Here is a 27,918-nt window from a genome sequence, read left to right on the forward strand (position 1 = left end):
AGGGATTCTGGAAGAGGGTGAGCGCCACCCTTCCCAGGGTTACACGGGCCCTCTGATCGTGGCGCTGGACCTTTATCCCTCCCACTACCGCGCCTTCTACTCCACGTCCGTCTACCACGGCTGCCGGCCGCGGCCGCGCTGCTCACCAACCTGCTGGCGCTGCGGCTCCCCGGGCCTGCGCCGCTCTCCGCGCCCCCGCTGCGCCCCTCCTTCCACCCGCTTCCGGGGGTCGCCCCTCACTCGGAGGAGGAGAAGACCTTCTTCGATGTCATGTACTGGGCGAGCTGTCTCACTATTGGTTATTTTATTTTGTTTATCCTCGACTGGCGCCCGTTCGCACTCTTCACCTCACCTTCTATGTAACGAAAATTTAATTGAAGCACCAGTACAGTGCTTCATGCACCACTAGGGAAATGATGATTATGAAAAAAGTGAAATTTTGGAGATATTCAATATGAAATGTGATAAAAAAAATATGATGACTGAATTATAGCAGCAACTGCTGATACTGCATCCGTTTAGAGTAATTAGTGTGATATCCTGATAAGTTGAGATAGTCAATTTCAAGTTTGAACAAGTTGTGACTTGTCAGTGTGCTTCCATAACTGGAAGAATGAGGTTGTGTTTACCGTGTTCGTTGCAGATTGTGGTTTTCAAATAATGCATTCAGATTAGTTTAATGTTTCAAAATAGTGCCAAAGAAGCTCGATATTTAATTCAATTCAATTCATTTATTTAAACATAACATATACATTACAAACATATATTCAATATGTACACATTATAAAAAAATAAAAAAATACACGAAAGAGCCTCATGCCAAAGTAGTAGGAGAATCCTGCTCCGGAAAACCCCTTCGGATACATGGAACAGATCAATATCCAAAGCGATGTGGTTCAGCATAGCGGTAGCCCTTCCAACAGGGATAACCATAGGCAGGTTGGTCCTGAATATCGGAATATGAAACAATCTATGCTGACGCTGTCTTAGGTAATTATCAGGAACATACAAACCAATGCTCATCATAATCTAAGAATTATCGATCATACCACGCAACAATCGATAAAAATGTGTAGTCAAATACACATTCCTTCTAGTCTCTTAACTGTTGTAGCCGAGCATATCCTGGAGAAACTCCGTCGGTTAGAGCCGAGGATAATACCCGCACTCTCTCATGTAGAGATATCTCAGAAACTTCTTTTGGATTTTCTCTATCATAAGAGAGTACTTCAGTTCATGTGGCCCCCAAATCATCGAGCCACTCTCGAGTCTACTTCGCACCAAGGAGTTGTAAAGAGTATGCGGATATTTTCGAAAACCCGGGCAGTACGCAGAACAAATCCTAACATCTTCAATGCATTACCACTGATTGTCTATGTGTTCATGAAACGTCAGAAATGTCGATATGTATGGCGATGTAGCGCTCAGTGTATGGCGATAATGTGGTGTTTCCAAAGACTGTTTACAAGTGGTGCGAGCAATTTAAATGCTCGAAGGCAAGCAAAAGTCAGGATGACCTTCGACTTTAATGATTAGTTCAAACAGGCGATTACTTGACAGCTAACTGAAGAACTGAATATCTCGTACAGGTCAATGCAATGCATTTTAACTGATTTCAAATGAGACGAGTGAGTGCAAAATTTGTTCCCAGACTTTTGACTGACCAACGGAAGGAACATCGTGATGGTTTGGAACTGAAGGATCATCTTTATGCAGATCCGGACTTTATGGCCAAAATTATAAGTTTTTGGCTGGAAAAAAAGGTTCCTGTTTGTCCACATCAGCCTTATTCTCCGGATTTAGCACCATGCGACTTTTGGCTCTTTTAAAAAATAAAAACCGTGCTAAAAGATAAACGTTTTGACACCATTCCTGACATTGAGAGGGCCGCGGCGGAGCAGCTCTGCAGCAGGCCCCGCCGAATGAAGCCATCCAGTAATGCTTCCAATCATGGAATCAACGTTGGGATAAGTTCATCGCTAGCCAAGAAGAGCACTTTGAAGGAGATTACTTTAAATTTGTTGTAAGCGCACTACTTGGTTCGCAATATCATATTTTTGAATCAAACCTCGTACATCATAGTAGGCAAATACCCTGATCATTTGACCAAGAAGTAGACATAAATATTACATTTTTAAATTTATTGTTTCTAGGCTGCTTTCTCCTGGTGGCGAGTGTGCTAGCATACAGCGTGCTGGAGAACGAACGCGAGCGGGCCTCGCTGCTCTGCGTGAGTGGCGCGTCCAGCCTGCTGGGCTATCTGGCCTGCCTGCTGGCGGATGCGGGCCTGTGCGGCGCAATAGCCGCGCTCCTGCTGCTGCTGGGCGATGCGCTGGACCCCTGGCCGGGAGCCCTGCCCCTGCTCCTGCTCCTAGTGCTCCTCCACTTGCTGGCGGCCATCAACTTCGCCTACTGTCTGTCCCTGCTGGTTCGCCACCCGGCCGCCGGGTATATCGTCCTATTTCTCATCACAATATTCCTAGGTGAGTGAATTTTACGTCGTCAAAATTGAGCACAGCTTCCTTCATATTTAATCCTTAACAGGTGAAATACAGCCTTTTTTAACAAATAAAAACATTTGTATTGAAATATAATTCAATTTAAAAATAAAAATGCACTTATATATATATATTTTTTTTTTTTTGTTATGTTAAAATAAGTGGTATGTAAAAAATAGAATGGACATGAAAATTGATTGTATAAAGTTCATAATATGATATTTTACATAACAATCCCCAATGTGAAGTCCAAGTTGACTTTCACGAGTTTTGCAATATATTGTGTTTCTTTTCTTCCACCCAGAATTTTTCCATTTCCCTTTCATCACCAACGGCTTCTCTATTTCCTCTTCATCATTTCCTTTTATATTTTAACCTGTTGATTACGGTGTGCACACATTGGTGCATGTCTTCAGTCTGTCATTCAGTTACCTTCCCAAAAACTCGTCTTAAACTTCTAATTTCTTCCGTCACGTTTGCTTTGCTGTGGAGCGGGATAGGCATCACTATATTACAAAAATACTATTGATTCTTTTCTGTTTCAAAAAATGACTAAAAGTTATCACAGCAAAGATCGTCGAAAACAGGTCGATAGAAAATACCTCAAAAAAATAAGCATACGAAAATATCTCAATAACATTTTTGAAATTTCACAAAAAAATTCCAGCGCAGTACGCATTTAAATATGATATTTCTCAGTAATAATATACTAGGATAGTGCGCATTTCGCTCTTGGGACGTGTTTTCTTACCAAAGGATTATATTATAATAATAATGTTTGGATAATTTATATAGCGCCATTTTTGTGAAAATCACCTCAAGGGCGCTGTACAATAAATAAATATCCCAACACGTCTTGCAGCTACAGAGCACATGGACGGTTGGGATTCTAGTTCCTCGTCTCCAATTATTTCATTTCATTTTTCATTTCATTTTTTTTTGCACCACAACAGGCCAAGAGGCCCAATTACAGTGGTGAATTATATTACCGAACAACCAGGCTTGAGAAAAATCACATTTTAATTTTTGTGTTCTCACCGGGAATCGAACCCGGAACCTTCCGTGCGTGAGTCAAGCGTCTTGACCACTACACCACGGAGGCCGCCTATGATATATATGAGCTAGATAACAGAACGTCTTGCAGCTACAGAGCGCATGGACAATAAGCAATCTAGCCCCTATTTACATTTTTATTTTTAAATTTTTTATTTGACAATGAAGTTTAGAGTTTAAGTGATATTTTAAAAACGAAATAAAAAGCAAATTTATAAAATTAGAATTTAGATAACAACAAGTTTTGCAGCTACTGAGCGCATGGACGGTTGAAATTCTAGACCCCATTTACTAAATTTAGATATTTGATAGTTGATAACATTTACAAAATATGATAAAAATAATATGATAGCTAACATCACAAAAAGTCTTGCAGCTTCAAAACGCATCGACAAATGGAATTTCAACAACATAAGAATGATTTAAAAAAGTTAATAATTAAAAAAAACGCAATAATAATACATTATGTGTTAAATCATGATCTTAAATATCCTTATCTGCAAAAGTAACCTATCTTTCAGTAGTACGTACAACTTTACAATACTTTCATCACAGATTCATTATATATTTATGTGCAAAACCATCCTGATACTAAATTTTTGATAGATGATTTTATTAGATTGAGTTTTTCTACTGACATTTCTTGGTGGAACTGCATTTTTATTATTATAATTGAAATGATTTTATATTTTTCGTTACTTAGGTTTCACTTTGTAATATTAATTTTCACCTGAATATTTCTGCATTCAAATGTCTAATTTAAATGAGTTTTCTCCTATACCTGTTTCTCTATCAAATTTAAAAATTTCATCCACGATTTTAATTGAATTCAACTCTTCTGCTTTTATTGCCCCTTACACTGTGAGATTGGCAAATTATATGGAGGGCTTATAAGGTACATTTTCATTCTTCCTTACAACCATATTGCAATTACACTGGTACTATGTTTACCTGTAATAAATCTATTTTAGGTTTAGAATTATAAGTTTTGCATGATTTCAGGTCTCATCGTGTCTCTTGTCCTGTTCACCTCCGCTCTGTTCGAGGACTCGGGAGCCAGCCTGATGGGCGGGCTGGCGGTGCTGGTTCCTCCCCACGCGTTGTCACACGGTCTCCTGTGCCTCGGGTTTTCAGCTAGGGAAAATTCCATCTGTCTGGCACGAGCCAAGCGCTTCAACCACACTACACCTTGCTGCGGTAATTCCTTATTGTTGAAACCTATTCCATAATCCTTAAAACGTAAGTCCCAAAACTATCACTGAACATGAAACATTCCAAATGAAAATTTAATCCATTTACAGGCTCAATGCCATAAAACTAGGTAACTTAAAAATCAGCACTTTTTAGTTACCATTAAAATCATCTTTGTATCCTTCTCCATGAATGCTAGGAATAGACAAGTCGTGATACATGAAAATCATATGATGCTTGGTCGCATTTTAAATTGAATTTGTTATTAGGTCTATAACTTAAAAACTGTTTTTTTTTTAGGAAATTTGAGCGTTTACTAAAGAAGATCTTGTACAATTCTGTAATTCAAAGTATTGTCCATCGGAAGTTACAACGTTTCCCCATCTTCCTGGCAATTTGTGGATGCCATCCCAAAAAAAACTGTCATCTTTTGAATCAAAGAACGAATCGACCCAATTTTTGATGCCTCGGACTGAAGTGAAGCGTATTCCGGAAAGTGCATTCTGCACCGACTGAAACAAATGAATGCCAGAAGGTGACAAGTCTGGACTATATGGCGGGTGGGGCAGAACGTCCCATCCGCTATTTTCCAAATAGTTTTTAACGGGTCGAGCGACATGTGGCTGAGCATTGTCTGGCTGGTCTCACATTCTGGCCGTTTTTCCTTCAATGCTCTCTTTAAACGAATCAGTTGTTGTCGATACAGTTCTCCAGTGACGGTGTCATCCGGTTTAAGAAGCTCATAATACACAACTCTCTTCTGGTCTTCATCTTCAAATTTTTTCAGCTGTCCAGGCCGCTCTTTGTCTTTAATATCAAAATCGCCATTTTTAAAGCGTTGAAACCGCTCGAAACACTGATTTCGCAAGGTCATGTTTGCCATACAATTCCACGAGTAAACAATGACTTTCGGCTTCAGTTTTCTTTGCAAAAAAGTGACTTAGCAAAACTTCCCGCAAATGCTGTTTTTTTCGCCAATTTTTAAAATTTTCCACGATTTAAAAAAATATGATTCAACATAAGCAAATCAAACACTGTTGACTGATTTTGACAGCTTATGAATAGAGCTTCAAAATGACATGTCTGAACTAATGGATGACATACTGACTTGAGAGGACACACAAGAGTTGACCGCACTCAGAGAGGCTTGGAGAGGTTTCTTGGATGCAATTTTTTTGGTTAATCGTTAATCATTATTTCTAGTCATTGAGACTACAGATAATTATTAACTGCGTGATTATTGTCACTAGACAACTCAATATGACGAATAGAATGCCAAATCTTTTATCAGTTCCATATGAAACTCTCGTCATGAATGGGTTAAAGGTCTCTCCGTGCTGTATCCTGACTGAGTCTTTTGTCAATATCTATCTCGAGGATCATGATGGTATAATTATTCTAAAGCCATAATGTTATCCTTCTAGGGAGAGATGAAGTAACTGGAGAATGTACAGGATTATTAAACTATTTCTCACACGAGGTCTACGGTATAAACTACCACATACTCTACACGATCATTGGAACATTTTTATATGCGGTTTGTATTAATTTTTTTCAAAATGTAAACCTTAACAATATCATATCTCGCACTGGACAGCTATAATATGAGTTTTTTTCAACAGGGCATCTTTTTTCTGTACAAATATGGAATGTTCCAGCTCCTTTGGGAACGTATCTGGAACAGTCGATTCCAGTGTTCCGAAACTTCTCTTAAAGATGAATATGTGATCAAAGAAGAGGCAGCTGTAAAGGCAGAAATGAGCTCTAGTATGTATACATTGCACGAATGCCGTGAAGATGTGTTTTGATGAAACCAAGTTTGACTGTGTTTTTGTGTTTTTTTTTCAGATAACAAAAATTCGGCCATCTTGTTGGATAGCTTGGCTAAAAATTACTGGAAAAGTTTCAGAAGAAGCCATACTGCAGTGAATGGAATCAGTTTTAGTATCAAAAAAGGTTTGTACATAAACCATTCCGAAGCTAGAATAATAATGTCTGGGATTTACAAATATTCCGGAATGTTGCCTTTATATTCACATTCGTACACGGCCAAAAATCAAACTAGGGGATGGGTAATTGGGTCTGTAGGATTAGGTTGTTGAGGGCTGGTTGGAGTTCCTACCCCAGATTGACAGAGAAGACACGAGATTGCTGTTTGATGTTTATTTATTACGAGGCAAATAAATAATCAATTATGTCGGGTGACTGTTTCGGCGATGAGGAGTTGAAGTAACTGCACTTGAACTACATGCTGGAACTGAGTGACGTGGTCGATCTGGACGGAAGTGAACTGAACTTGCTGGGCTAACTAACTGAACGGGCTGACTGATGTTGGCTGCGTCCTGTAGTCTCTTCATAGACGACGTTCCTTTGAAGTTCATTTCTTCATGGTAGGGACGGTGTGAATGTGCTGCAGAACGATGCCCCTTGTTTAGCGTGTTATACTATAAGAGTTGCATTATACGAATGTATTGGATTCGATAGAAAATGATGACATTGCATCGTCCGTCCATCGATAGTCTACTTTAGGTGAACTAATTTAACACTTGTGTGTTATCGACTATGGACCCTACAGGTCCATTATGTAAACACTTCTTACTGTAGCAGTTAATGGAACTTAATAACTCGTGAATATGGAACTATGTAACCTATGTCCAGGTAAGCCATGACTGCAATGTTTCTGTTACAGGGGAGTGTTTTGGCCTCCTAGGAGCTAACGGAGCCGGGAAAAGCTCCACCTTTGGTATGGTAGTGGGTTCTCTAGTACCCACGAGAGGGAAAGTGGTAAGTTAGCAATGCTCTCACTTGACCTTCAGCACAATTTTTCTCAAGCTTTTACTAAAATCTAATTAAATTTGTGTGCCTCAAGGTTTAATGATTAAAATATAAATCAGAGAAAATGACAGGTCAGTTTGGGCTATTTTACAGGGAAAATAATACTTAACATTTGAATTGAGATTTGAATGATTCAGTTGGAAGTGTCTTTAAAAAATAAAAATTTCTCCTCTGTAAAATAACCAAAACTGACGTACTGCTTAAATTTTTTAGTTTCAAGGCTGTTCAAATGCAAATTGGTTTAAATCAGGGTGGAAATGAACCCTGAAATGTTGGCAAAGAGTGAGAATAACACACGGCACAATACACTAGAAAAATAATGCTCATTTTACTGTAAGTATTTCATTGTTTTCTAACAGTACCGTAAGGAGCTAGGCTACTGTCCGCAGTTCGAGGCGTTGGACGGCTATCTCACGGGGCGTCAGGCACTCAAGTTGTTCTGCAGTCTCCGCGGATACCGCTCTTCCCGCGCCGATAAGTTTGTGAATCGGATGCTGAAAGTCGCGGGTCTGAGTGCGCACGCCGACGTCATGAACTGCAAATACAGCGGCGGCAGCCGCAGGAAACTCAGCACGCTAATCGCCCTCCTCGGGACGGGGTCCGTACTCCTGGACGAACCGTCGTCCGGGGTGGATCCCCTCTCCCGCCGTGCCCTCCACGCGTTGATCAACGGAGCCAGGACGAGCGGTCGGAGTGTCTTGTTGTCCTCGCACAGTATGGAGGAGTGCGAGACGTTGGTTGGACGGCTGGCGGTGATAAAGAAGGGCTCCCTCGTGTGCCTCGGGCCGGTTCAAGCTCTGAAAGAGAAATACGGGTCAGGGTTTGTGCTGTCGCTGCGATTGCGTCCTACTCCCCGAGCAGCTGCTGAAGATGTGGTGGATTCTGCCTCGGGTAAGTCCAGTATATATCTTGATTTATTTGATTTTCGCGCGGGTTTCAAACCTTACCTCTAATCAGTAACCCTATCACGATCTCCCGTAATTTCATTAGTTCATCTGCATGAAACTAGGACAACCTCACTGGCAGGTCAAACCGTTTTTTCTTTAACCTTCTGGGGGCGACGGTCTTGTAATTTCTTATCAAACCATTCCGGCGGCTGCTTTTGATTGAATGTTTATTTTTATGATTGTATAATGAATAACGCACTTAAAAATTAATAATCAACTTTGAGAAGACCTAAACTGTTCAAAGAACATTTTGGGGCACTAAAATAAACATTACAGTCCCTTGATTTATGAAAATAACGCGAACAAAGACGATTCATAGTAAATCACTTATCACTTGTAACCGTACCGCCATCTTGAATGTCATATGATACCTCAGAGCAGTAATATTGGAATGCTGCGCCAATTAGCAAAATATATTTTTTATCTGTACTAGGACACTTTAAAAGCTTTTATTAAAATGGGTTTTACTGGTTAATTGATGGTTTTTGACACTTGACATGTTCTTTATCACTTAATAATAAAATTTTACGAGGGGAAATTGATGTTTATTGACAAAACGGATTTAAAATTTTGCACACGTGTAACAGGATTTAAGACATAATCCTACACCACATGGAGAGCAAACCTATCGAGTAAATTTTAGTTTTTTTGGTTTAATTTTGTGTTCCCGCAAACATGGTAACGTCTTCGTAGCGTTTTTTTTTAGGGTTCGACGGAATTAAACCGGAAATGTGATCCATTATTTCCATCGGGAAAATTCTGAGTAAAGTCCAGCTTGCCATAACTGTGGGATTTAACGTCTTTATAATTCGCAAATAGTTGCGTTGTAATATTTTCTTGAAAATCTGAAAATGGTATTGTTTTGCCGGTTACTGATTAAAATTAATAAAAATAATTTAATAAAAACAAATCATTAAAACTTTTTTTTTTTTATAAAAAAAGAGAAATACTTGACTACTTATTATTTAACAACAATATTTTGAGTTTGTCCAAATTTTTGTAGACATGGACTGGATTTAACTCCCTTGGAAGCTGTTAATATTAACATATTACAACATAGATGAGAATCTTTTAGAGAAGGTAATAAAGGCATCTATAGGGCTTATGACCTGTCATTGGTTGGTTTAAGTGGCCACTTTACACACTGTAACATTCACTATTCCGCCCATATTCAAACATCAATAGTTTTTAAATGTTTGTAGAGTTAAAGAGCTGAAACCTTTATTCATGCGGCTGAGATTCATCTAATTGAATTATTTCACCTACATACTAGACAACGCCTGAATTTTTTTTCAATTTCTATACTTGTTCATAGACCAGGTGGATTTATCAACAATACCTGCTATTCCTGGCTTTCCATTTGTGTGTGCAAGAACTTAGCCCTTATTCTTTACTTGTATATTATTTAAATACATTAAATAAAACTATCGCGCTCATTATCTTAATGTTTAAGAAATGCTCAAAAAAATCCCATTCAATTATTGCTAGAACAACTGTTGACACTAATACTTGATTGGAAATCATAGAATTTATGTATCATGGGAATACGAGGTCCAGATTTTCATAAATTTAATTGTTCTCTTTTTTCAACACGGTCCTCAACAGATTCTGTTTCCATATCGAATAAAATCACCTACCTTTGTGTCATTCTTAAAAAATATTTCGTAACCGGAGTCCAATTTTCAAATTATTTCAGCAATTTCTTCGTCCACCAAATTTTGTGCGTCTTTGTAAATACAATATTTTTTAAACGATCACTTAAAAAAAATCCAATCGTTCGTAATTTTGATGCTCAAAATGTATTTAACAATTATTAAAACTGTATAAACTATATGTCGGCCTCGTGGTGTAATGGTCAGCGCGGTTGGCTACCAAGCTAGAGGTCTCGGGTTCAATTACCGACATGGTTGACATAAAATGTTTATTTTTACACAAGAATATTTTATTGTCCCTGTACTGGTATCTGAAGCGTAAGACTGATCATCTTACCCCCATGTATAAAAAAATATCAAGATACGCTACAATTGGTGTAACAATGCAGTGCCCTATGCACCATTAGGTGCAAAACGTAAATAATGATGCTGATGAAAACTGTATACTGAACATATTACAACAGATATGGAGAACATTTAAGAAAATGGAATATAGAAGTCAGACATCTACAGGACTTATGACCTGTCATTGGGTAGTTTAAGTTTCCACATAACACACTGGGTAACAATCACTATCTATATTCTCTTCATAGTATAGTGTTATTTTTTTTTTTTATTAAATATATTTATTTTTGTTAATCTTAGCTTTTAATTTTTATATAAAATTGTAAGATTCAATATGTCCATGTATTTATAATTTTCTCAAACTGAACGGTTTGGGTAGGTAGGAAGAAATTGCCTTAAGGCAATATGCCCGCCCTTATATGTATATATATTGTATATGTATATAAATTGTCAAATAAATAAATATATTCATCTATATTCCTCCAATTCTTCCGTCGGTTGATGTTTGTGAAGTTCAAGAGCTGATATAATAGACAGAATGGTAAATGTTACACAGCGTGAAAAGTGGTCACTTAAACCAGCCAATGATAGGTAATAAGCTCTGTAAATGTCTAGACTTCTATATTCCCTTCCCTAAAAATGTTCTCCATCTGTGTTGTAATATGTTCATATTAACAGCTCCCTAAGGGGTTTATTCCAGTTCTTGTCTACAAAAATTTGGACCGACTCAAAACACTGTTGATAAAACTGAATAAGTTTTTTTTTTCTAGTAAAAACGTACTTAAAACGGTTTACCAACAAAAGAATTTCTGACACATATTTTTTAAAGAAATGTTTGTCTCAAAAAACACTATGTTTTGATAAAATTATTCGTAAAGTCACGTACTTAACTAAATTTAATTAGGGACCTACAAAAGTTCGAAAGTATTGAAAAAATTGCAAATCAAAATATTCGCCGCTGTGTATATCCTATCCGCGCACAATGCTACGCTGACGTGGTTACTGGAAAGAACCCGGCGAGATACTATTGGTCGAAGTAAGCCTGCCAGAATTTCAAACTGATTAGCTGTTTTCTTAGGTTCGCGACCCGAGTAAGTGATCTCTTAGATCTGGATTTTTAGTAAACAAACATATAATTTTCGCTGTTAAACCGTAGATGGCATTAGTAGCATGAAATATCCTATACACTTATTAGAGTTAAAACGTCATAGGGTAGAAGTTAACGATTTCATCGGCCGCCAAAGGCCAGCATAACAACATTGTTTACGTTCGCGTTGAACGGTAGGAAATCTAGTATGGAACGTCGGATAGCAACATATGTTACAGCCGCGTCCAAAGAGTTAAGTATGAAATAATACTCCTTTTCCTCTTTTGTGTCTTAAAAATACATTTTATTTATTTACACACATGTAGTTAATTACATATTATTTGAGACATTAGTCCCAACTCCGCAGGACTATGTCATTGTTAAAAGACATTGTTATTTAAGCGTTCTTGTAATATGGTACTGTTGTTATTTTTCAGATATTCCCATGACGTTGCACGGAGCACTGGAAACTAGAATTCGTACTCTGAAGAGCACCATTTTAGAAGCTTTCCCGTGCCAACTTAAAGACCAACATTTGGTAAGATTATTTTTAAATACTATATCTTTCCACAATGTTTTTAGTATGTCCAATGTTTGCAGACAGGCTTGATTTCCTCCCTAGGGTGTTCTTTAGGTCTAAATTTGTTGCAACAGAGAGGGAAAACATTTTTGAGAAGGGAATATGGAAGTCTAGCCATTTACAGGGCTATGATCTGTCATTGGCTGGTTTAAGTGGCCACTTTACACACCGTGTAACATTCACAATTCTGCCTATATTTAAACATCCACATTTCCTCAACTCTTCCATCTGTTGACTTTTGTGAAGTAAAAGAGCTGAAACCTTCATCACGCGGGTGAGATTCATCCGGCTGAACCGATTCACCCACTAGGCAACGCCTGAAAACAATTTTCCAATTTTCGTACTTCTTCTTTTACCAGTAGGTTGATTCGACAATGTTTTGAGTATGTCCAAATGTTTTGCAGACAGGCTGGAACTTAAACCAGCCAATGACGGGTCATTATAATCAATGCCTAGACTTCCATATTCTCTTTTCTAAAATGTTTCCCTCTCTGTTCTAACAAATTTAGACGTATATATTTTTTCATACATCATCATCCCCTTGTTGCTAAGCTTGCATTCAACGGCGCAAAGGGCAGTGATCATTCGTAATATACTCGATGTCGAGACAATCAATCACCATGAAAATAATCCTTTTAAGAGAGACCTTATATCTCAACAGTGACAAAGGAAATACTTTGGTTGAGGTGTCTGTCAATAATATTGACCTGTTTTTAAAACTAGCCAACGGGTCATAAGCCTTGTAATTTTATTATTACACGTATTAATTTTAAGTGAGCGGCTTAAAGCTGATATGCTTAAATCTATTTTAACAAAAATTAGTTGTTGGCGCACTTTAACTTTTCCCAAACAAATCTAGTCCATTTCTGGACCCATTGAGACTACACATTGAGATCAGCTCTTGTGGCAGCTTATTCCAACCATCAGCAACCCTATTGCTCAATTATTCAAATTTGTTATTGAAAATTCTTCGTGGGAGTTCATTGAAATCTTTATATATATAATTCTTCTGTACGTGTGATGTCACTGAACTCCTAAACGGCTTAACCGATTTACTTGCGGGTTTCAGTGAAATGTAGTACTTTGCGCTGCGCGTGTTCGTAGATATCAAAATTTTCAATCGAATCTGCAAAAAAAGTTAGAAGTTTAAATTTTTTAAAATCTTTTTTACAAAAAAATGGAAGGATGTTGTTTTTTTAGTGTTTAAAAAAAGTTTTTTTTTTTATGTTTACAAACAACATTAGCTTTTTATGGATCCCAATCAGATTATTTCCTTGCATTGCTTATAATTACTTCCCATTTATTTCTTTTTACTGGATTTTTGTAATACTAAAATATTATTAACTGACATTCAATACAATTTTGAAAATCGCATTCTTGAACAAAGTGCACCCCTGTTGGTGAGAAGAGCCGAGTTTGAAATTTGCAAAAAGAATTCAATATTCGAATATTAAAAATTTTTAGTTTTGGAATTCAATCATTAACAAGTACCTAGATACCTACATATCGATGAAAAGTTTTTTTCCAAGGTAATAGCAGGCAAGTTAACGTTCGGGCAGGACAACGTCTGTCAGGTCCGCTAGTATATTATAAAAATAAAAGGCGAGTAACCGGTTTCATCGCTCAAGCGACACCTTTGAGACTGGTATCTTTATTATAAAATTAAATGTACCGCAAAACTCCAATTTCCGGATGAATGAGTGCCAGATATTATCCGGATATCCATTAAGGCAATGTTTTGAAAGAAAACATGAAATTTACTCTAAGATCAATGAAATAACACAGCAAATTGGAATCACATTGAAAACTTAGTAAAACATATCCAGCAAAGTTAATTGCTCACAGGAAGAAACTTGTTTACGAGCAGCGAGATTTTTTGTTTCCGGACAACGATCCGGATATTTGGCAATCCGGATGACTGGAATTTGGATAAAAGGAGTTCTACTGTATTTATACAAAAATAATAATAAAAAATTCAACATTTTATAATAGTAATTGAATTTAATTACTTTTATACGTAAATACGAGGATTTATATAATGTTATTTTCACAATATGTATCTTTTTTGGGTGATCCCATCTAAGTTGGATTCGTTTCGACGTTTCGGCTACCATTGCAGGAGCCATCTGAGTGTTTACCTTGATGACAGTGACCGTGAAAGCCTACGCACCTATTTATTTTAACGAGTTTAAATACATAATATTATATTGCTGATTCTTTTTGTCACATTAGTGTTTTTCAGCACAGTAAAACAATAAATTACATTCCGTTATTTTTTTAAATTTCGTGTAGAACAACATCATCAGCTAGACAATTTATTACACAGATGTGATTTGGTTGATTTCAGACTATCCTGCAGTACCATATAAATGACAAACAATACGAGTATAGCGAACTGTTCTCCCGGATGGAAGATATCTGCCATCAAAATGATGATATTTTAGAGGACTATACGATAAGCGATACAACCCTGGAACAAGTATTCCTAGCACTGAGCAATTAGGGATATTGATGACACCTTCTAATCCAAACTGAATTATGTATATTTGTAAGCATTGATAATTCATTATCCCTATCATTTGTATTTGGTGTTAAACAGCTTTGCCGACCCGAATTCTCTGCTCAGATATTGGTTCTGTATGGTTACGTTACATACATTATTTTATTTGCTTACAAGCCTTCAAAATGAAATGTAAAGTAGACGAAAGTGAGCATTTTCGCTCAACTTTTGAGCAACTCTTCATCTCTAGGAACAGGAGAAATTCACAGGTGGCCGAGTCTGGCAGGGGCGAATGCTCCTTATAATCGATTACATGCAGCTTACCATATTTTTTTGACATCGTAAAGCTAGGGTTTCCTAGGACAGCGGTGCCCGTATCTTTACGGCCGTAGTGAACGGTGATGCGGTGGACAGCCGTCGTAGAGGTTGCTAGAGAGTGGTTTTATTTTTTAACGGTGTTATCAACACCGTTTTCCTAGGAAACAACTCTCTAGTCACCGTTACGGCGGCTGTCCACCGCATCACCGTTCACTACGGCCGTAAAGATACGGGCACCGCTGTCCTAGGAAACCCTAGCTTAAGTAAATTAATTAATTAATTATGGATAACTTATATAGCGCCATTTTCGTAATAAAATACCTCAAGGGCGCTTTACAATGTTTTATAATCCTGTAATATTATTAGGAAAAAACACATCACCAAAAAAATATATTACTTTTCTTGGGTAACTAAATTTATATATTCCTTTATTCCATACAGCGACCAGTTGCGCCTCTATTGGCCAAAATTATTACTACTGGATTACACGAGATTACTCTGCTCCCTTTAAAATCACTAATTCAAATACGTCTTTAACCTTAAACTTTAGAATCTCGTTCGAAAAATTACACTTGCGATTACAGTAAAATCTTGCAGCTTTCATTAATGCAATTAAGTCTTTCAATACTTATTCTTTAAAATACATCAATTTGACTTACGACAGTCTAAGGGAGGTGACAATATACGCACTCGTTATGTGTAAGAAAGAGATAACGAATATATTTTGTATGTCTATACTTATGTTTCGGTGGTTTGAAAGTAAATTTGCTTTAAAATAAATAAAAATTTAGATATTTTAATCGAAACGAATTGATATTTTCATCCATAATATAGTATAAATCCTTTAGTGGGTTTTAAAAATCAAAGATTCGCTTATTGTTTTTTAATTGTAATTCGTTTTTGTGCAAACGATGACAGTTGAATATTGTAGGTTATTCTTCAGTATCCATTTAAACTTTTAAAATTTAGTTAGAGTTATGAAAAAAACGTTACTAGTGTATAGTGTTAAGAATAAATATATATGAAGAATTATAATATGTATAACTTATGTCGTTTTGTGAATAATAAAGTCGATGAAACAATGATTTTTAAAACGTAATTTATGTTTTGTTTGGTGAACTATCGTACTCGGTAAGGAATACTTTTAAATTATTTAATTATCATTTATTAAGAAATAGTGTTTTATTTCAAGACAAGTTATAATAGTCTGACTTAACCATAAATGCACTGGTGCGCTAATGAATTATCCAGTTTATTAATTACTTTTTCGACGCTTAGCCCAAAACGCGAAATAGCTTCGCGGATGAGTCGTGGCTTTCTAATGATGTAGGCGGGGGTTCGAATCCATAGGGGTTCCAATTTTTTTTTTGCAATTATGTTTTTTTAAATTGTATTTTTTAAATCAAATGTTTGTGCTACATTAGAAAATATTTTTACTGAAACTATTAGCCGCTGGAGCCATTTGTTAGGAATTATTTATTAAATATAAAATAGACTTGTTTTTTATATGCCATACTTTTATATGGATATTTTATCAGAATTTTCATAGCTTACCAATTTAAAAACTCACCGCTCGCCACTGGAGTCTGGTGAATACGGCGGCTGGGATACCGATGCGGCCTGGTTATTTGTCAAAAAGTCATGACTGGGCGTCCGTCATTTTTGCTCTGCGATAATTACGTAACCAACTGTAATTACAACTTTATCCAAGCAAATGCGGTAATCAGCATACATTTATAAAACCTTAAGAAATATCTTGAATGCTTAACTTATGAGACAAATTTGCTTTGCTTTTTGCCAAAGCAAACTACCATATTGCAATTTAGCTTGGGGAGGTTGCTCTCGCTCAATCCTTGAACCAGTAAAAATAGCACAAAAATGGATCATGAAGATCATTTTCAAAAAACCCTCGAGGTATCCAACGGAAGATCTATTCGCTGAGTTTAAGATATTGGATGAAAACAATTGTTTGTGAGGCGCCTACTACTCAAATTTTATGATAAATCAAGTGAGGTCAAAAGAAACCAACAAAATATAATCACTCATTCGGCAACACACGTTAACTGTATTGTCCCATTTGTATCAACCGCCTTTGGTAAAAAGCAATATAATGTAATTGTAATTTAAAGATTTAATGCCAAATATAAAAGACAAATGTAAAACAAATTTTAAAATAATTGATTTTATATTTTTTATGTACATTAATAAAAGTAGTACTTTATAAATACACATATACATCAGTGGCGTGCGGTGACTTTTGAAACAGGGCATGCGGTCATGGGAAGGAAAAAAACACCATTTTTATATTTTAAATCTTTTTTTTTTCTATAAAGAAATATTTGCGTTCTTTTACCCAAATATTTAATTTTGAGGGCCATTTTCAACGAGTTGTAAATAACCACTATAAGAAAATGGGAATCAAGTTGGGGTAGAGTGGGATTCAAAACCACGAACCTTCGATCCGTGAGTCCGAGACACTAGCCACAGGACCACAACCCAATTATTTGATAAACATATTATCGATGCTTTAGAACAGCAGTTTCCGTTTTTTGTCAATGGAACCTTAATTATTATTGGTCACTTTTTTTTGTGGAACCCCATCTCGATAGTAAAAATGTAAATTTACAAAAATGAAACCCGTGAAACGTTTTTTGAATTAAAATTATGAAAATCAAAAACTGAATATTTACACAGTTTTTCTGTTTTCTACGTCAATTTTTCCGCGCCCCTCTAACTCGCGGAAATCCTGTGACCCTTCGGTAGAACCCCAGAATTCCGCAAAACTTTTTAGGAGTCGCTCGTCTAGACAAAATGATAATAATATTACAGAATTGGAAATTTCTCAGATTAGCTCAAAGTCTTGTACTAATAACTCACAAAATAACCATCACGCCATTTCCACAAAGAGGTAGGCAAAGATGATAGAACGCCACACCACTATTTCCTGGCACACTTTCCACGCATGCTGATTTAAAAATTCCATCAAACTAAATATCCTTTTAATAATAATAATAACATTCCTTTTCATTAAATGGAAGACCACTAAATCTTCTCTTCAGTAAAGATTCAATTAGGGAAATACAATTATTTTCCTGATTAGCATCGCGTTTAAGTCCACATTCATTGCTTCCTAGGGCGGCCATATTAGGGATTATGAGTTGAAAATACAAATAACTTAAAATAAAAAAACAAAAATAATAATTCAGACAGCCATTTTGGAGTTAATCATTTAAAAGTTATCGTGATAAGCTATTTTATATGTGAAAAAAAAAAACACTGAACTCAATTTAAACTAAATTTTTTGGGTTAGGTATAATTAGTCAACATTGTTTTAGTGAGAAAACATCAAAAGTCCCAACAACGCTGTTTTACATTAATGAAAATATAAACTTTTTAATTAGGTAATTATTTCTTTTTTACAGATTGAAATTCTCATTTGGTTACAATGTTTTGAAAATCATAATTACAAAATCCAGTTTCCTGAATATTTTACTCAATGTACCTTTAAAAGAAAAGTTCTTACCCAAAAAATGGAAAAGTATCTCAAAAATAATTTATCATTACTTGGTAGGCAATCTATGGAAATGCAAAATCCGAGCAGCATGCACAGTTGGTAATGTAGTGCAAGTTCTGGTGCGCTTGCGCTAACTATTCAAAATCTCGGGAGCATTTCTAGCGTATGTATGCGTATCTTAGATCTCAGCATATCTTAGATCTCAGCATATCTTAGATCTCAGCATATCTTAGATCTCAGCATCAGTCAGTCCGTCAGTGCGTCAGTCGGCCGCCGCCCTCCGTAAGGTGTGGTTGTGGTTGCTTGTTACCGATGTTTGGGCGATAACGTTTTATAATTTTATAAACGTAAATAATCTATAATTAAAATACTTGATGATTTTTATTATTTTAAATCTTGAAATAGGGCACACATAAACATATTCTTATGTGAGCTCTAATAATAACAGTGTACATATATTTCATTTACAAGTTATGTACTTACTACCTACGTAGTTTTCCAGCATTAAAGGCATGCGCCGCATGTATCGCATGTATGGACGACACGCCACTGATATACATATACTTTATAGGTACACATGTTATTTATATTTTTATGTATTTCATTGCTTTATATTTGTTTTTTATTATATATTATACTTAGAGACCGGAAAACAGCGGTGTTATTTTTTGCCAAAAGCGGTGTTTTTTTTTTAAAACTGGTGGTGTTATTTTTTAGAACTAATTTGAGTACACGGGTTGATAATAAAAGTCAAAGGTGTTGTTTTTTTGCAATTAAAATATTTATTTTACAATAATACAACATTAAAAACACAATATAAACTACATATTATAAACTAACTTGTAATATATTTTTTCAAAAACTGAATTAAAAAAATTAAGCAAATATTACATAAAACGTGGAATATATATGTGTGCAATGCACATGCAAAAGATGGTCACCCAAAACCACCTTCAACGTCTCAACACATTTAGTCATGTAACACGCTGAATCTGTCACTACACTCTTCACATTTTTAAACTCAATATTGTAGTCTTTCAGGGCGTCTATTATAGCCCTGACATAATTTTTAGCGTTGGCTGACTCTAAAAATTTTACCCCTGCCACAAACAGTTTTACCTTTTCAGGACTTGTATTAATTCTAAATAATATGGCGAACACACAACGGCCTGAAGAATTGGTAGTTGTGGCGCAAAAAAAACCTTTTTTTTTGTTTTGTAAAACTTCTTTCACTTTGCAAACTCTGTCGGCAGGTACGATTCCGAGATACTTCTCTCTTAATGTTTTTGTTCATGGCAAATCTCCAGCACCTGAAAAATAACAATTGTAAACTATGAAAGGAAAACTGTATTTTTGTCAATTTTTTAAGTCTACTGTCAAATGTTTTCATTCGGCGTTAATCTTGAAATTATAATAGCGTTTGTAAAAGTAGTGGCTTTAGAAATTGTTTTGATCAGTGAGGTTTACGAAACAAATTCACTGCGTACTGTAAAAATTACAGTTAAAATGTTGAATGTCGTATTTTTACCACTTTATAAATATGTGTCAAAAACAGTTAGATTATCAAAATCGGTAAAATAACATTAAAAATAAATGTTATGCTCAGAATAAAGTAAATAAAAATAAATCAAATACCTTGCATATATTTGTCAATTCAGGCTCTGACATGCGGATCATAGAGGTTTTTCAAAGGTATGTTGGCTTTGATAAAGGTTTCAGTCGTGTCTTTAGCCAATTCCGTAACAGCGTCCTGTCTTCTGGTAACATCTTTTATTTATAAGATTGATTTAAAGTGCAAGCTGAATTCTTCTCGGCATTTTTCCTATGTTTAACACCATGAATATGTTTTTCACAAGAATCCTTTTGTTCCCAAGATATCGTCATATTCAGCAGAATCGGCACATAACAACACTTTTATGGAAATATGACAGTTATGAAAACAAATATGGCCTCCAATTCGAATCAAGAATGACCCAGAGAAACGAGCGCAAAGTTAGCAACTTAAAATATTAGGCGAAATATTTTATGGCTGTTCAAAGCTTGCTAAGCTTGTTATTTTCTAAAAACACCGAATTTCGCGTTATTTTTCGTTTTATCGCGATCGGGAAATTTTCCAGTCTCTAATTATAATATATTATTTATAATATAATATAATATATATATATATAAACTATATGGTTTCGTAGAGTTTAGATCCGTCACTTCAAATCTTGTTTTATTCTTAGAATCTGTTTTAAAAGCAATGGACGAAAGAACTCGGGTAGACGTAGTGTATACTGATTATTTTACACTCAGTAGTCATAAACGGGTTTAGTTCGGATGTTGTAAATGTACCTTCAGGCGTTCCACAAGGATCGCACTTGGGCCCATTACTATTTATAATTTTTATCAATGACATTGGTAAGAGCTTTAAATTTGCTATTTTTTTACTTTTTGCTGATTACATGAAAATATATTTAAAAATTAAATATAATTTAGACTGTATCAAACTTCGAGAAGATCTCGATAGATTGAATGTTTATTGTAAACAAAACTTACTAAAATTAAACATTAAAAAATGCTCTGTGCTCACATTTTTAAGGAACAACTTTAAAATTATCTTTAATGTTAATGAGACGCGGGATCTCGGGGTTTTACTTGACAATAAGTTAACGTTCGAGGCACATGTCAACTCAATTGTGAAAAAATCGTATCAAATGTTAGTTTTCCTCTTCCGTGGGAGAAAATTCAATCATGCGCGCACTCTTAGAATTCGTTACTTTACATATGTTCAAAATCAATTAGAATTCGCATCTCCCGCTTGGAGCCCTCAATACAAAAAATAAATTGAATCTATACAATCAAAATTTATATCGTATTGCAATTTTAGACAGTTGACTCTGAATCTGTCCAAATCTCTGGTCCAGATGAATTTACAAACTTATCCAAACTCCAACTCGCAGGAACATGGCTGACACCAATTTTATGTATAAAACTTTAAATACGAGTAACATGATATATTGCCCTAAGATTCCATCACTTATTTATTTTAGAGTCCCAGTAACGCAGACCAGAAACCAATCTCTATTTAAAATTTCTATATGTCCAACTAAATCTTTTCAAAATTCATTTGTAAATAGAACCTGCAATATGTGTTATCAGAAATTAAATTGTATTGATATTAATAACATATCTTTAACTTCCTTTAAAAATGAAATTTCCAAAAAAAAACAAGTTATGATGTTGCGCCTTGAATCCACCGCCTATAATATGCAGGTTATGTGCAGTTCTGTATGTAGGCACATTATAAATGTACACTGTATGGTCAACTATAGTTATATTATATATTATAATGTGCAACTGTGTGACCAATATTCAAAAGTAGATATATTTTTAATAATTTTTACGTATTACATTTACATTTACATTTTTTGTAATATTATAAGTTGCGTATGATTAATAATTATTTAATGTTATGTATAATTTTTATGTGACAACATTTACAATAACAATATTAGGTGAAAGCTTCTAATTGGACTTAATGGTATATATTTATAATATAATTGTATCTTATAAATTTATAAATGTCTGTTGGCTTTCTAATGAAATAAAATAATAAAAAAACATGTATTCTTGGCACATATAAATACTTTATATTTGTGTAATAATGATTATTAATTTCTTACATTTGATTAACTAGGCATTTATAATTAAGTAGTTTTAGTTTTGTTTTGTTATTGTTAAATTAGTATAGAACTACTTATGCTTTAAAGGATAAAAAATCTCCATCTTAGAACAGGCTGAGATGGTGACTATCCTAAACAGAGAACACTCCGTTTTCATTTTCTATTCACTAGTTTTATATAGATTCCCTGTTATAACATATTAATACTCATTTTATGCAATGAATTTATAAAAAAATATTTAAAAAAAACTGCTTATCCAAAAAGGCGGAAAATTGTCAGATTAATTATAAACATGTGTACCAATCTAGGAAAAAAATAGTCTCTTACAATAGTGTTTTTAAAATTAGAATGAAAATATTCCGTGTATTTTTTTATGAAACTTGAAGTGATTATTTTGACTTTAGTTTGCTGATACAAACTGTGTATGATCTGATACTTCAGATCCGATGAAAGACAATTTTTATATTTCTTCAATCAACATTAAATTTCTTACATTCTTGTGTATATTTTTATAATCGTAAATAAAATTACATCATTATTTTGGTCTTAAACAATGCTAACTGATTACCGTAAAATCTCATTGCTAAGACCATAATTTACTGTAATTCATATAGATTGATATTTGATAAAAACTCATGTGCTTCATGCCTCGATGCCCAAAATCCCCTGACTCTGTCAAACCAAATCTTCGAAAGGGTCGAGAGTTTCAAATACCCGGGAGTTTATGTCAAGGAAAATGGCAGCTTTCAAAAAGAACTGGGAGTGCGGCTAGGAATAGCAAGCACTACATTCAACAGTATATAGGCTGTCTCGAATATTTACTCAGTGAAAACCAAATGCTGCCTATGTAACGCCTGCATAACACCTATTCTCCTCTATGTATGCGAATCGTGACACCTCACTAGGGCCCAAAACAGCAATATACTGAGTTTTGAGAATAGGTGTCTCAGAAGAAGTAATAAGTCTTTGTCTTTGTGCGGAATGAAGTAATAAGAGTACGGACGCAACAAACTCCGGTGACAACTGTCATCAAGCGGAGGCGGTACGGTTGGCTTGGCCACGTACTACGGATGCCTCCTGAGAGCCTAACTACGCTTTATTTAATAACAATTTAATGTTTTCCTTTAAACATATTCTGATATTAATTTGGGTCAAGTATTATTACAATTTTATTTAAAGACAATCTCAGTAGCAATGGAATGTGTAGGTTACATCGGATAATTTTAAGAACTTTACATGCAATATGAAATACCTATAAGACTTTATATGTTTATAAATTTTATTACTACTCCGAAACCTTTAAACGGTTTCGAAATAACACAGTACAAAAATTATTGTTAATTTCTTTTTTTTAACATCAATTTTACAATGCATTTTACAATATACCTCGTGACTTTTTAATTTGCTTTTGCTGTGTACTTTTTTATATATGAAAAAAAATGTTTTGTTCAGACATTTTTTTTATTTTTTCATTACATCTTTTACTTTATTTTTAAATATGTTTTTTTTCTCTTTCTACTCAGTATTTTGCTATGTTTTTTTAAATATGCTTTTTGCCATACACATATATTCATTTTTTTACTATGACTTTAAATATGTTTCTTACCATGTATTCTGTTTTTATTTTGCATTTTACTGAGTTTTAAAATATTTTTAATGGTTTTTACTATGTTTCACTACATTTATTACTTTGTTTTTACTATGTTTTTGATTCGTTTTTTTACTACATTTTTACTATGTTTTTAATATTTTTTTTACCATGTTTTACCTCTATCTTTATAACAATATTTCCCACATCTTGGAAGGGTGCCGTGGAAAGCCAAGCCATAAAAGCACACCCGGTGGGGCAATCGAGGGCCTTTGTTTGTTTCGAAAGGCACCTCTGAGACTCTGAGACAATGGCCCACGCTCAGACGCTGTAGTCTTTGTGGGCATTTTTTCCAATTGCATGCATTCGTCCTTCTGGCTGTCCAAGGCACACGCAGCAGCCTTCTCCGACACCACATCTCGAATGCATCTATCCTCTTCCTCTCGTAGGCACGCATTGTCCAAATTTCAGCCCCATATAGGAAAACGGAGAATACTAGGGCTTCCATCAACCGCTTTTTTGTGTTTATTGATATACCTCGATCTCGCCAAATCTTTTTAAAATTGTTCATTGCTTCTTTGGCCATTTGAATCCTGCGACCAATCTCAGGTCTGCAACTGCTGTTGTTGGAGATAAGTGAGCAGAGGTACAGAAAGTCATCTATCAGTCCAAGGTCTTGCATCTGTCTTGTCCGTAGGAGACTGCCAGCTCTGTCTACAATCATTAGCTTTGTCTTACTTTTATTTATTTTCAGACCCAGAGCCTCACTCTCCAACTCTATCCGTCTGAAGGCTTCTGCTAGCTCGGTTTCATATTTGGCAATCAGTGTTGTGTCGTCTGCATATCTCAGATTTAATATTTGTTGACCTCCCACTTTGACACCACCATCCCACCCATCCAGCGCTCTTCTCATAATATATTCACCGTAAAGGTTGAAGAGTTTTGGCGACAAGATGCAACCTTGACGCACACCTCTTTCTTTTGTCAGAGTATAATCCACAACAGTAATTGTTCCATCTCTCCAGTATTTTATCCTGTTCAGTCAGAAGTTTGCCTCTTTCATTTTCAATTATCCATGTTTTGGGCTTAAAATTACTCGTAAGGATCTTAATTTTCAGAAACATGTCTTTAGTATGTGCAGTATGAGCTAGCTGTTCTATATCTTTACAAACAGCATTAATGTATGCATCTTGCTACTTAATCGCATCGCCTCGGATGTCGACATATTTCACGACAGTGGGCCTTCCCTTAGGAAAGCACTTTTTAACTTTTAATTTTTCTTTTTACATTTTGTTATATTATTTTAGAATGAATTAGGTATTTTTTCTGTAATGTTCTAATATCTGAATAAAATGAATGAAATAAATGAAAATGAAATAAATCTTTATCACGTCTACATGCTTTTTGCACTTGACGGTGTAATTCTCTATATTGCTGTCTGTTGCTGGCTACACCATTCTCTTTCGGGATTCTCCGTTGTTTTACTAGTGCCAAGTCTCGTCGCTCATCCACACCTTATTTCTTCTGAGTGTATCATTCGATATACAAGCATCATTGGCTGTTGTTAAGATTGTGGTTTTGAGTTTCGTCCATGTGGCATTAGCGGATTCAAAAGGATGAATTAAAATAAATAATAAATTTAATTATAAGACTAGAATAATTTTATATTTCAGTTTCTAGATTTTTAACCGCCCATGCGCTCTGTAGCTGTAGGACATGTAATCTGAATTCTATTTGTAAACGGTTATTTATAAATTAAAAACACTTCCTACTAATTTTTTGTGCAGTGTAAATGGGAGCTAGATTTCTAAATGTCCATGCGCTATGTAGCTGCAAGACGTATTGTAATCTAGCTCTTATATAATTATTACAATTACATTAATGGAAATGGGGAACTAGAATTCCAACCGCCTATGCGCCCTGTAGCTGCAAAGCGTGTTGAGATGCTTTTTATACAGCGCCCTTGAGGTGATTTTCACAAAATTGGCGCTATATAATTAAATACGGGAAGGAAGGGAGATGGCGGGGGATTTTGGACCTAACCCCAACCGAAGATTACGCCAATGAGGGAGGAGAAACCGACAACCTGAAGGCGTCAATCCAATCAGTGGGTGGAGACATCCAGGAAAGTGATAAATATCTGCGACACCCGCTAACTCAATCTCTTCCCCTTGCACCAGCATCCTCGTTGGGTCTCTCTTCCCTCTGCGTCAGAATCCTCGCTGCGCCTCTTAACTCCGTGCGTGAGTTCATCTTCGAGGGTCGCGGGCGGGTGCCTCGCCATCCCTGTGGCCCAGTAAGCATTCTAAAAGTACTTATACTTATATTTTATATGATTTTCTAATAAAAATTAAATAAATGTATTTGTTTAATTATAAACATCATCATCATCCCCCTCCCACACCCAGTGGTGCATAGGGCATTGTATTGGTAAACAAATTGCAGTGTTTTTCGATCATCTGTTGGACGAAGGTAAGGTGATCAGTTGTCAAGTGCCTGTTCAGAACAGTGTTCGGGATTTTTACCTGAGAGCAGCCGTCGAGTTTAATACACTCGTTAAGGGTTCTGGGTCTATTTCACGCACAGAGAAAGCTTCTTCTTCTTCACGTGTCATGTCGGGTCCCCCCGATGTTGACGATCACTTGGGACAAAGCTTCCCTATCCTGAGCAGTGTGAAACAGCTTCTCCACAGTTCTAATTCTGGTCCATGCTCGGATGTTTCGAAGCCAGGAATAATCGAATACAAAAACCCCCTCAAGCGAGATATTAAAAAAGCTAAGGAAGAGTGGATGAAGAGACAGTAGAATGAAATATGAAAATATGACTAGATTTATGATGCGTTTAATCTGTATAAGAAACTAAAAGAACTGACTGGTCTTAGTAGGAAACCTAAACCTACCTGTCTTACAAACGAATCCAACAACTTGATCTTCGAAGATTCTGTAATTTTAAAAACATGGGAAGATTACATACAAACACTTTTTCAAGATTCTAGCACTGACATTGAAATACTAGAATATTGTCAAGGTCCTGCCATATTAAAATCAGAGATATTACATGCTATCTCAACATCTAAGCCTAGAAAAGCACGTGGACCTGACGAAATCCCCATGGAGGTCATCAAATTGTTAAATGAAAATAATATTGATTGTTTGCTTGGACTGTTGAATAACATATATGACACAGGGATTAACCCCCAAGATTGGTTAAAATCAATATTTATTACATTACCTAAAAAAAACAGACAACACAGACACCCAATTATGAGATATCCACAAAAATAAAAATTACATATTCCTTTTCTTTTTCATAGATTTAATGTATTGTGCATTGTTACCACCACCTAGAAAAACAAAAAATATTCCTCGAAGAACTGTTCAGCAAAAGATTTCCTGTAAATTATAACTTGAGCATCTGAAACGAAAGTAACGGGTGTGACTTTTTTGTCATCCGTTATCAGATGTGAATGCGGACGCGCATGTTTTGAGGAACAATAAAAACAATTTGCCATAGAAATAAGAATAGTCCAGAAACCGCATACGCGCATGAAACACAAGGCGACTAAACTACTCTTAAAGGAGTAGTTATACGTTTTGACCCATTAGTTTCTTTGTAGACGTCGCTCAGTACGCAACTTCAAATTTGAATTAAACTATGCTGTGTTGTGTCGTTTTTAAGTGTACTGCTAACTGTACTGTACTGCTAACTGTACTGTACTGTACTGCTGGGATAAAAAAGAAACAGGATGGGATCACTTTTCACGTGTAAGTGGCAAATGCATTACTTAAAAATTTAATTATTTCTCCATCTGTCAGTTTGTCAAAGAAAACAAAATAGACATTTTGTTTGTGTTGCCAGGGTAGTCAAATTTTTTACGCTACTTCACTCATCATATATTATTTAACATGGCATTAAAATATTTGCTTCATGTAAAATAAAATTTGTTACATTTTTTAAGTTCAAAGTTCATTAATTCAATTATTTAACTCTTATTAAATGACCATTTTCTTACCTACTCTGTTGTGGCAATCAATGTTTCCGCGTGTACAATAAAATTTTAGAGAACTTTGAAAAATATATGTATAATTATCTTACATTATGCAATTTGCAAAGAAAATTATATAATTTGTAACAAAATATGACAA

At 35.4% G+C, this 27,918-nt stretch overlaps 1 protein-coding gene and 1 long non-coding RNA gene across 3 annotated transcripts; one reads left to right on the forward strand and one right to left on the reverse strand.

Annotated features, from left to right (window-relative positions):
- LOC148272291 (retinal-specific phospholipid-transporting ATPase ABCA4-like) lies at window positions 1-18,201 on the forward strand. 2 transcript variants are annotated; one of them, XM_088240235.1, is made up of 10 exons: window positions 1-298; window positions 2,154-2,483; window positions 4,554-4,748; window positions 6,167-6,279; window positions 6,365-6,509; window positions 6,591-6,698; window positions 7,432-7,526; window positions 7,937-8,468; window positions 12,046-12,146; window positions 14,536-18,201. In XM_088240235.1, exons 1-10 carry the CDS (start codon window positions 271-273, stop codon window positions 14,689-14,691), a joined length of 1,803 nt encoding a protein of 600 aa, XP_088096361.1. In that variant the 5' UTR covers window positions 1-270; the 3' UTR covers window positions 14,692-18,201. The 2 variants fall into 2 exon arrangements, with proteins under 2 accessions (XP_088096361.1, XP_088096362.1); XM_088240236.1 differs by lacking the exons at window positions 7,937-8,468; window positions 12,046-12,146; window positions 14,536-18,201 and adding an exon at window positions 7,791-7,894.
- Window positions 17,206-26,147, reverse strand: LOC148272292 (uncharacterized). Its single transcript, XR_015824882.1, has 2 exons — window positions 20,156-26,147; window positions 17,206-19,830 (listed from the first exon to the last, which is right to left on the reverse strand). It is a non-coding gene; the product is annotated as an uncharacterized LOC148272292 (long non-coding RNA).
- Between the last annotated feature and the right edge of the window lie 1,771 nt (window positions 26,148-27,918).

The sequence above is a fragment of the Micrasema longulum genome, unplaced genomic scaffold (genome assembly GCF_059751315.1).
Source record: "Micrasema longulum isolate JH-2025_06_02 unplaced genomic scaffold, ASM5975131v1 h1tg002391l, whole genome shotgun sequence".
In the NCBI taxonomy this organism is placed as follows: domain Eukaryota; kingdom Metazoa; phylum Arthropoda; class Insecta; order Trichoptera; family Brachycentridae; genus Micrasema; species Micrasema longulum.

Coding starts and splice junctions, on each gene's coding strand:
- LOC148272291 (XM_088240235.1), top strand. CDS start 271: ATGTACTGGGCGAGCTGTCTCACTATTG. Junction 6,510..6,590: donor AAAGGCAGAAATGAGCTCTA/GTATGTATACAT, acceptor TTTTTTTTTCAG/ATAACAAAAATTCGGCCATC. Junction 12,147..14,535: donor AACTTAAAGACCAACATTTG/GTAAGATTATTT, acceptor GGTTGATTTCAG/ACTATCCTGCAGTACCATAT.